At 35.4% G+C, this 12,514-nt stretch overlaps 1 protein-coding gene across 4 annotated transcripts in view; it reads left to right on the top strand.

Moving 5' to 3' along the window:
• Window positions 1-9,846, top strand: part of Sec31 (COPII coat complex component secretory 31) — a 28,050-nt gene extending 18,204 nt beyond the window's left edge. For 3 of the 4 annotated variants that reach the window (XM_088268094.1, XM_088268169.1, XM_088268334.1), the window contains 6 exons: window positions 654-746; window positions 1,688-2,115; window positions 5,112-5,390; window positions 6,728-6,883; window positions 7,710-7,781; window positions 9,225-9,557. In XM_088268094.1, the coding sequence (XP_088124220.1) occupies window positions 654-746; window positions 1,688-2,115; window positions 5,112-5,390; window positions 6,728-6,883; window positions 7,710-7,781; window positions 9,225-9,413 (1,217 nt within the window). In that variant the 3' untranslated portion in view covers window positions 9,414-9,557. Of the gene's footprint in view, window positions 1-653; window positions 747-1,687; window positions 2,116-5,111; window positions 5,391-6,727; window positions 6,884-7,709; window positions 7,782-9,224 lie in introns of all 4 variants that reach the window. The other variant, XM_088268254.1, reaches the window with a different exon arrangement.
• Window positions 9,847-12,514: the final 2,668 nt, after the last annotated feature.

The following is a 12,514-nucleotide window of genomic DNA, read 5'->3' on the forward strand; positions in this document are numbered from 1 at the left end:
TCCTTTTTGAATTTAAAAAGTGTTCCGCCGATAAAGCAGTGTGCGACAAGGAAAACCAAGATGGCGGCGTTGTCAGTTTTGAGAAGGACTTGATTAACTTAAGTGTCATTCCTTTATTTCAGAGAGCCACATGATTATTTTTAATGTAGTGCTATAATTTTTATTTATTATTTTTAACTTGTAACACGCAACTTGAGAATAAAAATAAAACTTTAGTACAGATTTGTTTTAAATTTTTTAAACATGTGGTTTGCGAAGAGAATTTGTAACATGCAATGTAAAACTGTTTTCGTATGAGTTTTTACGACTGGAGTTTCCATTTGGTATATTTCGGTGTGATAATTTAAAAAAATAGTGATAAATAAAATTATAAAAAAACAAAATGGTGTATGTATTGCATTGAGTATTTTCTATTGTGCATCTTTAAACCAAATGGATTATTGTAAAACTCTTCATGCTAATTGTGATTGTTTACAAACATTATTTTATATTATTTATTGATTCGGCATTAACTTTGTGGAATGACATGATGATTATTTTTAAAAAATTAAACACTTGAATGTACCACTTTAATGAGTTTTGATCGAGTTTTTTTTACTCATTAAAGATGTATATTCAAGTGTTTAATTTAAAAAAAAAAAATATTATTTTAGGCTTGGAGAAACTGCCTGCTCCTCCACCAAGTTTTCCTCAACAGCCAGGAGCTGCCGTTCAACCACCGAGACCAACCAGTGCCTCTTCACACGGTAATTAATATTCATCCCTCAAACCGCAACTGTTCTTCATATTACCCTTCCTTAGTTACCTCTATCTTCTTCCCCTCTATCAACTTCTTATCTGGTCCTACCTACTACCTTGTTTTCCTTATTTTCATCTTATCAAAGTCATGTAATATTGTTTTTATTTGATCGTTCATACTTTAACTCATTATAATTTTTCTTCTTTTGTTTTACTTATTGTACAAGTACTATCTGCCCACTAAATTTTAAATGGCTATATTATTTTAATTTATATTTGAAGTACTAACTTTGTGATTTTCTATTTTATAATTAAAATGTAGCTTTGTTTTAAAATCACTATTTAAAAAATTACATTTTAAAGTTACATTTTAATTATATTATGGCTATATTAAGGTACAAACCTTGACATGTATCACTAGTTTGTTTTTGGGTGGTAGAAATTTATTGATTCTTAGCAATAATCCTGCCAATAGACATTTTTTCTGTACAAGAAGTTTAACAAAAATAATTTTAAAAAAATCATTGTAAAATTACATTAAAACAACAAAAAATAATGTTTTTATTACATTAATGCAGTTATATAAGTACATTTATTTTCTCACATTTTCTCTCAGATATGTGTTCATTTGCTAGTTCTTCACTAAATATTTTGTACTAATCTTTATGTTTCTGTGGTTAACTATAATTGGCTTGTTTAATGTATTTATTCTTTTAATGTTTTGTTTTACATATGTTGCTGACTTATATGTTTTTTTTATGTTGCTGTTTGCCCAAATAAACAAAAAATAAAAAAAATATCTTGCACATATTTTTTAATGTGCTTAATTACCAATAAACTCATACATAGTATCTAATTAAATTATGCTTTGTCCATTGTTGGATAGTGATTCAACATTCCCTAACAGCAGTATATGACCGATTACACATTTATTATACCTTACTTTCAGGTGGTTTGCTAGGAAGAAACAAGCATGTCCGCGATCCTTCTGTCCAATCGGGAGTCGGTTCCTTCCCTCTCAACCCGATAGACACCCAGCCGGGCTTTGGCAACCGCCAGCCGATGTTCAACCAACCGCAACCGTTCGCCAACCAACCGTACCCTCAGAACAACTTCAACCCGGCCCCCGCGTACAACCCTGTCCAACCCAACAACTCCGTACCTCCGCTGGTCCCGCTTCAACCTAACAGTATTCCCAACCTTAACGCTGCGTATCCTAACGCGTTGAAGCCTAGCGAGAACACGTACAACGGAGGACAGAACGCCGGATTTTACAGAAATGCCGATGTCGCGGCTGACGCTTTGCAAGCCCCTCCTCAGCAATCTGCGCCGGGATGGAACGACCCTCCGGCGCTTTCTTCCTCTCACAAGTCGCAGGTAATTATGAATGCCATTTTGAGAAAATTCTTATTCGATTAACACACTATCTGGGGGCATTCGCGCTCATAATAGAGATACACCAGTCAAGTGAAACGGTCAAGTTACCCTTCCCGCAGATAGTGTGTTAAATGATTCGGCAGTCACTTTATTGTAAAATCTATTCATTTTAAATTTAAGTTTTACTTAGTAAATACCAATATGTATTTTTTTACACACTAAGGACGGGAAAGATATTTATTTCTAACTGTTCGATCGACTGATGCTTAAGGATGGTAAGTGTATTTTTACCTTCTGCGCTGGCCTTATTTCAAAGGCAGAAAATAAGGAATTATCCAATGTTTTTATATGAATATTATATAACAATCTCTTTATTGGGGTCTTAATTCTCTCTCTCTGGTCTCAATCCTGCAGATTAGTCTGCAGCAACAGATGACATCTCCTTCGCCATTCTCGTCTATTTTCGGAAGCCCTCTTCAGCTCCTCATAATAATAATTCAGTTTTAATTATATGTGCATAATTATCAAATTCTGTCGCCAGCGGTTTTGTATAAAAACTTAAGAGGTGCCGGGTTGTGGTCCCGTGGTTAGTGTCGCAGACTCTTAAGTCAGAGTTTCTCGTTCCGAACCCACTTAATAATTTGATACCTATTTGTAATAATGAGCCGCTTAGGCTCACAGAAATTGTATGAAATTGAAAATATTTTGTTATTCTTAACAAATAGCAATCTTCTCTTTAGCACAATTGTTACCAAATTTTACACTTTGAATGAATTATCTCCTTCATAAATAAGGAAGGTTTTTAATAAGTTCAATCTAAATTTGTTTTATCTGAACTGTATTGATTTTTAGAAATCAAATTTTACTAGTAAAATACAGTGTCCAATTAACAAATCCAGGACTTTTATTATGGTGGCCCAGTTTTCAATTTAAAAAAAATCATTTGTGTGAACCATAAACAATTCAAATATATTATTTTTTTAACATCTCATCAAAGATGAAGAAGAATATGGAAGTCTGGGCATTTACGGGGCTGACGACCGTCATAGGCTGGTTTAAGTTATCACTTTACACACGTGTAACATTCACCAATTCTACCCATTATTGACAACCACACTACTCAAATTCTTGGAAGTTCTATATATATATATGAACCAATTTAGAAACCTTGTTCTTGAATCACTAGAACTTCACCAGACTTCACGGTCGTCAGCCCCGTAAATGCCCAGACTTCCATATTCTTCTTCATCTTTGATGAGATGTTAAAAAATAATATGAAAATAACTACTGTAATTGGAGATAATCCAGATTTTGTGAACAAGTATTTGGACACACTCAAAATGTTGTAAATTCAAATATATGCGTGTGTGTGTGTTAGAAAGAGATGTCAGCAGAACATGCGGGAACTCGCCAATGGGGACACATTATATCCCACTCGCGCTCACATCCAGATACCGAGGTATAAACACGCAGAAGACAATCCTGTCAACAGGTGTTCAAGTTGTGTTAGTTTTATGTTTGGCAAACTGTGACGTGTGACCGCCCCTTCCTTCTTTCCAACGTCCCCTTTCACGATTTTAAACAAAATTTCCGAAAGGTTTTTTTTGGTTTATTTGTTTTCAATTACCGTGGCTTATTTCTTATGTTGCATAACGCACAAATATCTCGTTAACCGATTATAATTTCATTATTACGAATATTGTTCAAGCTTCTAACTACATCCTAGCGTTAGTTTAATGTTGTGAACATGTATAATATTTATATACTTAAATTACATTTTTTTTTATAGCATGCGGAATGTTTGGTTTTTCGACATAAAAAAAAATATGTATAGTTATCGTTTTAAATGCCCTAAATTTTAAAACAATTAATATTTTCACTCCTTATTTTGGCACCATAGATCTCGCAATTTGAAGTGGGAAGAAGCAGGACTATTTATGCATAACTTAGACCACCCTTAGAGACAGATGCACTATGTTATGTATTTGAAAAACATTACATGTTTTCACACGCATGACTGCAAATGAATTTGTGTTTTGTTTGCACATCAACTCAAAAATTCAATGTTTCATCTTACATATTATGTTTATTTATTAAATTATAGCAATAAGCAAAACCCCTGGTAACTTTTGTTTGAATTGTCGATTAAACCTATCCAACAATACTCGCCGACATAAATTTCAAAACTTTTGTGTTACATGAACCATTTAATATCAAATGTTGAGTTAGCCATAGAAGTACACAGTTGTTGTATGTTGAGAAGATTGGTCCACGATTCATTGGTTTGTAGGATGAGTCTTTGATTTTATCATAGAGCCTTTAATAGAAAAATAAGAAAGATCGGATCATTTAGGCTTTAAAGACCAATAAGAGTCTTTGATAGGATCGTAGAGTCTTTAAAAGAATAATATGAGTCTGATACGATCATAATAGAATCTATTATTAGGACCATTGACTCTTTAAGAGGACCATAGATACTTGATATTATATTGTCTTCTTCTTTAACCCTCATCCGCACCCGATGGTGCATAGGGCACTGCATTACATAAACGCAGTGTTATCTTAATCTTTAACATACGAAGGAAAGGTGATCAGCCCTCCGCTTCAGGTACTAGTCCAGGGTAATATTGAATAAATATTAGAGTGAAAAAATCACATATATTTATTTGGCCCCACCCTGGGAATCGAACCCGGGACCTCCAGTACAGTAGCCGAGCGTGCTGACCTATGGAGACAGACAATTACATTCTGTATGGCTGGTAAAAAAATCATCGTCAAGCGTTCCAGTAAAACTTATCCTGACGGGATCATAAAATGTAGGCTGCGTATTAGTACATGTTGAATGGCGCTTCTTAAATTTCACCTTTTTATGTTTTTTTTTTAACCTATCCACTTCTTATGAGTGCATTATTCCCGGGGAAGACTTGCCGGGTGTCATAGTGACATTGTCAAAGTACACAAAGCTTGGGTATCTGATTGATTAGCTTTCTTTCCAGGCTAAGCAAGACTTCTCGGCTCCTGCGCCCATCACCCATCCGCTGTTTGGCGTGGTGCCCGCCCAGCAGGTGCCCCTGACCGGGCCCCAGTACCAGGCGGAGCAGATGCCCCCGCCGATGGGGGCGCCCATGAATCCCAACTTCGGGGCTCCGATGGGACAGAATTACGGCGCCCCGATGGGCCAAAACTACGGCCCACCCATGAACCAAAATTATGGAGCCCCTCTGCCGCCAAACAACCAAAATTATGGACCGCCTTTACCAACAAACAACCATATGGTATGTTAATATGCAATAGTTTTTCTAGGAAAATTTTAAATACTGTGATATTCCACTCTCCTTATCATTCATTGTTTACTTTGAGTAATACCACTTTTATATTCTGTTATTGTGATATCGCTCACTCCTTTCAACAATGTCATATATCAAAAATCGACAATTTGTGCATGTTTTCGAAATGCCCAGAAAATGTACTATATCCCAGCAAAAGTGTCATATTTTTAACTCAATTTTTACACGCTACAGGGCAGAAAGTGTTGTTTTTGCATTTTGAAGAAAAGGTATTGTTTAATAATTTTTTTAAATGTACTAAATATTTTTCAAATGAGAAAAAACATTCAGGTTTTACCTAAAAAGATCTGTTGCACAGTAAAAAGTTCAATAAGTGGCGTGATATTTATTTTTAATACATTTCATTATATTTTTAAACTTTAAAAACAATCTTCTAAATAATCAGGTTTTTTGAAATATGACGTTATTGAAAGGAGTGAGCGATATTTCCTTTAGTCAATCTCTAGCCTGTGAGCTATTTTCTGTGTTTACAGTAAATGTTTTGTCAGTTTTCGAAATACAGTAGAACTCGACTGCCCTCGGTTGGTCGGCCACTCCGGTTGATGCGACCGTGTTTGAGCCTAACTTGTCCCATCTCGGTGTTTATTCCAACTGATAAGTTACTATCATCTTCTAACCCTTATCCGCACCCAATTGTGCATAGGGCACTGCATCGTATTGACGCAGTGTTATTTCGATCTTTACTTACATGAAGGCAAGGTGATCACTCCTGCACTTCAGGGACCAGTCCAGGGTAATATCAAATTAATATTAGAGAATAAAATCACTAATATTTATTTTCATCCCCCCTCCCTGGGAATCGAACCCGGGACTTCCAGCACGTTAGCTAAGCATGCTAACCATTACACCACGTAGTCGGAATTTCATGTGCTATTCAATCCTATTGGCGCGTGAACTTCCTTTCAATTTTTTCAAAGAAAATGAACCTTTCCGGGTGTACAATAATTGATGTCCGACTTTCTCTAGGGAGTGGGTTCTTTTTACATGAAAAAAAAAACTTTTTACATGAAATCTGTATTATAACAATAGATGTGTAAAAATAATAAAACTCTCTAGGTTTTATTTTATGACAAAATTACATACAAATATCTACAGATGTCATTGCCATACAAGTTACATCATACCAACCGACAGTCATACTTCGACGTTCATTAACGTCAATACTCCATTGAGGAAAATTCGCACCGACGCTCATTTACGTCCATTCTCCCGGAACGGTAACCAAAGTTTTTTTTATGTTACATGTTTATGTTCTTTATTTATAGATTACACAGCAGGCCCCCTTGGAGAGCTCCATGATAGCGTCTCCTCCCCCCGCCCCCGCCCCCATACAGAAGGGTCCCATTCCCGAGCAACATATGCACATGCAAACCGTCTTCGATGCCCTACGAGCCGAGTGCGCCCGATCGTCCAATAATCCCGTAAGTTGGAACCGAACTGCCAAATCAACAAAATTCTTCCTTATTATATTTTGAAACCGAGTCCCGGTTCCAACCCTAATGTATGGAGTTGGCAAAAGAAGGATGAAAGTATGTTGAATGCATTATATTGGGATGATCAACTGAAGCATAGAGTAGGCCAAAGGTGGAAATTTATGATATGGTCCAACCTGATCGTAAAGGATTGTAGTGTAGAAATGAATACTGGACATATGGGACCATTACAGCTTTATGTGCACAGCTTTACATGCAGTCAAAATGCGATCTCTCAGACAAATGTGCGGTAAAACGATGTATTATAGATGTTTGAATGGGGAAATAAGAAAGGAATGCAAAGCTGAGATAAGCATTATCGATTAAATTTAAATTTAAAATTAAAATTAAAAAAGGTGTGTTGAGATGGTTTGGACATGCGGAACGAATGAGTGAGAAACGAACGATAAATAAATTTATGAAGCGAATGTAGTTGGAAAAAGGGGCAGAGGAAGACTGAGAAAAAATTGGCACAACCAGGTATGTCAAATACTTGAAAGCTGTCAGGTTAGGAGTTGAAAAAATCGACCAGTATGTATGAGAAGATGCATAAACGTGGAAGATGCGAAGAATGTTTGCAAAGACAGAGTGAGTGGTGTGGTGTTTTTTCTCTCTGCCTACTCCTGCGAAAAAGCGTCGTGGTGGTTAGTTAGTTTGTTTAGAATATTTTGAATATGCCCACTTAATTCATATTGACCCTTTAGTGAGATGAAGGGAGTATGGAATTACTCAAAGTTGGCTACATTATTTTTAAGGAATATTTATTTTTTTGCAGCAAATCAAAAGAAAATTGGACGATGTTCAAAGAAAATTGGAAATTCTGTATGATTTACTGCGAGAGCATAGAGTGAGTATTCTTATTTTTACTTTTTGGAAACCCTATGTGTGGTATTGTAACGGGAAGCCAGAATAGGATATTTAAAAGAAATGCTTACATACAATTTGTTTATTGATATAAATTCTTACACTTTAATTACTATTGATATTAACTATTATAATTTATCTAATTGATTATGGAACTTTGAATTAAATATGAAGCTAAAATATACGTCCTTCAGCAATCAAGCGATAGCAGCGAATCTCGGTCTCCGCGCTTCGGTTGGCCGCTTTTGTTGAATCCGCTCGGGAATCTTCGTGGCGAATTCGTATTTCAGTGTGGTCAACTTGATGGCGTGGCCAGACGCCTACAACTTTATTATATTGAGTCCAACTTTTAATGTTTCTTCTTTATAAATTTAACCTTACGAGATAATATAATTGACAATAATCTGATTAGGACTGAATATCTTAACGAGTAGTCCATAAAGCAGATTATCAATGATGGTTTACACCGATGTAATATGGACTTGTACAATTAATTAATTATTTTTCTGTATTCCAAACGTTGAGGTGAAGTGTGCAAGCCTCTAAGGTTCAATTATACAAATAAAATGAAAAAAAAAATGATGTAAAAAAACAGTACTTTGAAAGTAAAATGAAATGATATTGAAGATACATAATTACATATTTAATACATACATAAATTAGCAGTTTCCAAGTTACACAAGCTATTTTCTGTCCGTACCCGAGTATGCAATCCCAAGTGCTTTAGCCACACTGCTGTTTTACAGTTACTTCCTTTACAATCCTTCTTCCATTTCCTTTCCCGTATGGGAAATAAAAAAAAAATTGAAAGATGAAAATAACTACTATAAAGTAGTAATTTCCTTCACTCTGAGCTTACATCTTCTGTATTCCAACAAGCATATTCCACTCTAGATCCAAAAATTTGGAGTAAAAACCCGATATTCCAAACCACCGTCGAAGATTTTTGAGCCATGATGTTCTTTTATACCCCTCTACTAAAAGCTGTAGAAGGGCATATTTTTCTCCAAGGAATATGTGGCCAAAGTATGTGGCTTTTTGTCTTTTAACAGTGGTTAGTCTGTACATTTCATTTCATTTTTTCAAACCCTTATCCGCACCCCAATGATGCATAGGGCACTGCATCATATAAATGCAGTGTTATCTTGATAGTTAACACATGAAGGAAAGGTGATCAGCCCTACGCTGCAGGTACCAGTCCAGGGTAATATGGAATAAATATTTGAGTGAAAAAATCACTTATATTTATTTGACCCCCCTGGGAATTGACCGCCTCTGTAGTGAATGGTCAGCACGCTCGGCTACCGTTCTGGAGATCCCGGGTTCGATTCCCAAGGGAGAGTCTATACATTTAACCCATAATATTTCATCGTGAGGAAGTGTATTTATATTAGTCATGAAACGGTACTATTTTCTGTGTTTCCAGCTATCGGAGAATGCGTTGAACATTCTGCACTGCGTTGTGCAAATGGTGCAAGGCGGAGATTACAATGGCGCCTTGGAATCCCTCACCTCCCTCGCAGTAGGGAGCGACTTCGCCACGGTGGCTTCCTTCCTGCCCTCGCTCAAGATCCTCATCCAGACGGCCAGCAACGCTCAGGTGTACCTCAGATAAGGTCCACTGCCCACATCCTACATAAGTGACTGATCGTTCTAATCGTTTTAATCGAGTTCAACGCTTAAACATGGGGACTGACCGGAGTCATTTCGTCGTAACGTACCACGTTACGATGCGAGCATTCGTATAGTCAGTACAGCGAGCCGAGCTTGTTCTGAGTACTCCATCCGAAATCGAATGCTTGCCACGAATGTTATGTTACGACGAAATGCTCCGGTCAGTCCCCGCCTTAACGCAAGGTGATTTTTCCATCAACTGCATTTTACAAGATAACTTATTGGTGCCTCATATACATATACATATATTCTGATATAGTAATTGTATTTAAAATTCTATGTCCACGATGAAAACTCAACAAAACAATGAGATTATATTTCTTTTGTGAAATATTTCTTATGTTATTTTTGAAAAATACATATGTGCAGTAAGAATCTACTTAACGCTGGGGGTTTTTGTTCCATTGTTGAACAAAACAGCCTTTAAAAAAATCATTTTAATACTATGCTGTCCTCACATCTCACTGGGATTCTTTTGTTTGGTTTTCGGGAAGTCATTAATGGTCGAGTTTTACTAATCTCATCATTATTTCTCATGAGTTTCAACCCTGTCCCTACATTTTCCTGAAATTTCAAGGATATTGTCATTTGATATTGGATAGTGTCACTAGCATCTTGATGGTGTACTGGCATTTGTCCGATAGTTTTCGCGGGACACCAATTCGATGTTATGAAATGGCATTGTGTAAATACTTATATCTCAACATGTATTGTAATGATATCAGATGCGCCACAAGACTGCATGCTATCAATATTAAAGCAACAAAACCATGCATAACTTCAAGGAATACCAACCATTCACGTGATTTTGGAGAATTCCTATATTGCAGAACAGCAGAACATCATTTGCTTCCTCTACCACAATCTTTTATCTTACAAAAATAGTGTTTTAATAAATAATTGTTTTTAACGCACCTATTTTGAATATGTTAAAATCTTGTGGACATAGATTTATTAAATAATGTTGTACATACTGATTTATTGGTTTCTTAAGTATAAAGATATTTAAGTTTATTAAGAAATCAATGATTATTATTTCTTATATATTTTATTAACAAAAATATTTTTTAACTCCCCAGGAAACTTCTATTTATGGTCAATTTTTTATTTAAATTATTGGAATCATGAAATTTAACACTTGACTAGCCGAATTGCAGATGTCTTCATTGTTTCATTCATTCATTGTTTAACCGGATCCACGCGGCTCGCATAACCGTATGTGTTTTCAGAAAACATTCCCTGTACGCGGCTGACATAACCGTTTGTGTTTTTACTTTACTCCATGTTTCGAACCTCAGTTCAACTTGGAGGGATTTTTTCAAGGTGTGGAACTTTGGATAAAATAATATGTCATTCCTTGACCTTATGACATCTGTTGAAATATCTGACTAATAATTTGTAACATCACAAGGATAAATAAAAGAACAGATCCCTCATTTTTCTTGCGGTCGGTAATTAGTCCGCGCCATAATCATGCCCTATATCTGTCTTACTCTCGACGCTACGCATCGCCAGTGGGTAAGAGTGACACATGATGCGTGCTTTGATTTATTTATGTTACGATCTTATTTGTTTATATTACGATATATTTCAAGAATAATGTGACACGAGTGTATTATAGAGTACCAAAAAGGCACAATGAATCCCATTGAACGTTTTTGCTTAGGAAAATAAATAATTTCCTAACTAAATACATGATAAAAGTAATCATTTAAAAAACGGCAAAATACCACCGCGCACGGGCGTCTCTTAGGAACAAAGTGAACGCGGTTAAAAGGTTAATTCATTATGCAGTGCGTACACTGTTGTCATAATACGAAATTCACATATCTGATATTTACTGAGCAAAAATTTCATACAATATTAGTCGTTTGATCATAATATCATGTATATTCTTACATGTGCATTTGATCATCATTTTAATGCTTATGTTTTATTCAATGAATTAATTTTACAAAATTTTAATAATTTGAGGTTTCAAGTTCATTGGATATTTATTTGTTTTTTTACAGAAAAAAGATTCATCTTTTTTCACAGAACTTACTTTCAGAAATTTATCTGACTAAGCACGCCAGTAAAAGGCAGCATTCAATAACATATTGCAATGTAGCCTTGAAAATTTGGATAAATATGTATATTATATAAATCCTGCGTTCGTTATAATTTGCCAAGTTTGATAAATACTAAAATAGATTTTATATTATTCCATATAATTGTGTAATGTACTGATAACAAAATTATTACATGTTAAAATAGTAAAATTGTTTCTTTTTAATCATAATAAATATATTTTCAATTTTATATTGGATTTTTATTTAAAACCTTATTTTGATATTTTAGAAATTTTTTAATGAGATTATTACGATTACCGTCCGCCTACGTAGTGTAATGGTCAGGACGCTCGGCTACCGTTCTGGAGGTTCCGGGTTCGATTCCCAGGGGGGGGTCAAATAAATATAAGTGATTTTTTCACTGTAATATTTATTCAATATTACCCTGAACTGGTACCTGAAGCGGAGGGCTGATCACCTTTCCTTCATGTGTAAACGATCAAGATAACACTGCGTTTATATGAAGCAGTGCCCTATGCACCATTGGGGTGCGGATAAGGGTTTATTATTATTATTATTATTACGATTAATTAACTTCATTTCAAACCATTATTCGCTCCCCAATGATGCAGAGGGCACTGCATCATATAAACGCAGTGTTATCTTGATTGTAAATACATGAGGAAGGTGACTAGCCCTCCACTTCAGGTACCAGTCTAGGGTAAAATTGAATAAAATAAAAGAGTGTAGAAATCACTTTTATTTATTTGACACCCCCCTGGGAATCGAACCCGGGATCCCCAGAACGGAGGTCGGGCGTGCTGACCATTACACTATGGAAGCGGGATATATTATGTACATTACTGATAATTAAAAACACAACATATTTTTTTATTAATTTATTTATTGCAACTGAAACTATTGAGTCTGTAATATGTTTTAATCATAGTGTTATTTACTATATTGCAGAAACTTGATTTTTACATCTGTC

The sequence above is a fragment of the Brachycentrus maculatus genome, unplaced genomic scaffold, assembly GCF_059751285.1.
Source record: "Brachycentrus maculatus isolate JH-2025_06_01 unplaced genomic scaffold, ASM5975128v1 h1tg000003l, whole genome shotgun sequence".
In the NCBI taxonomy this organism is placed as follows: domain Eukaryota; kingdom Metazoa; phylum Arthropoda; class Insecta; order Trichoptera; family Brachycentridae; genus Brachycentrus; species Brachycentrus maculatus.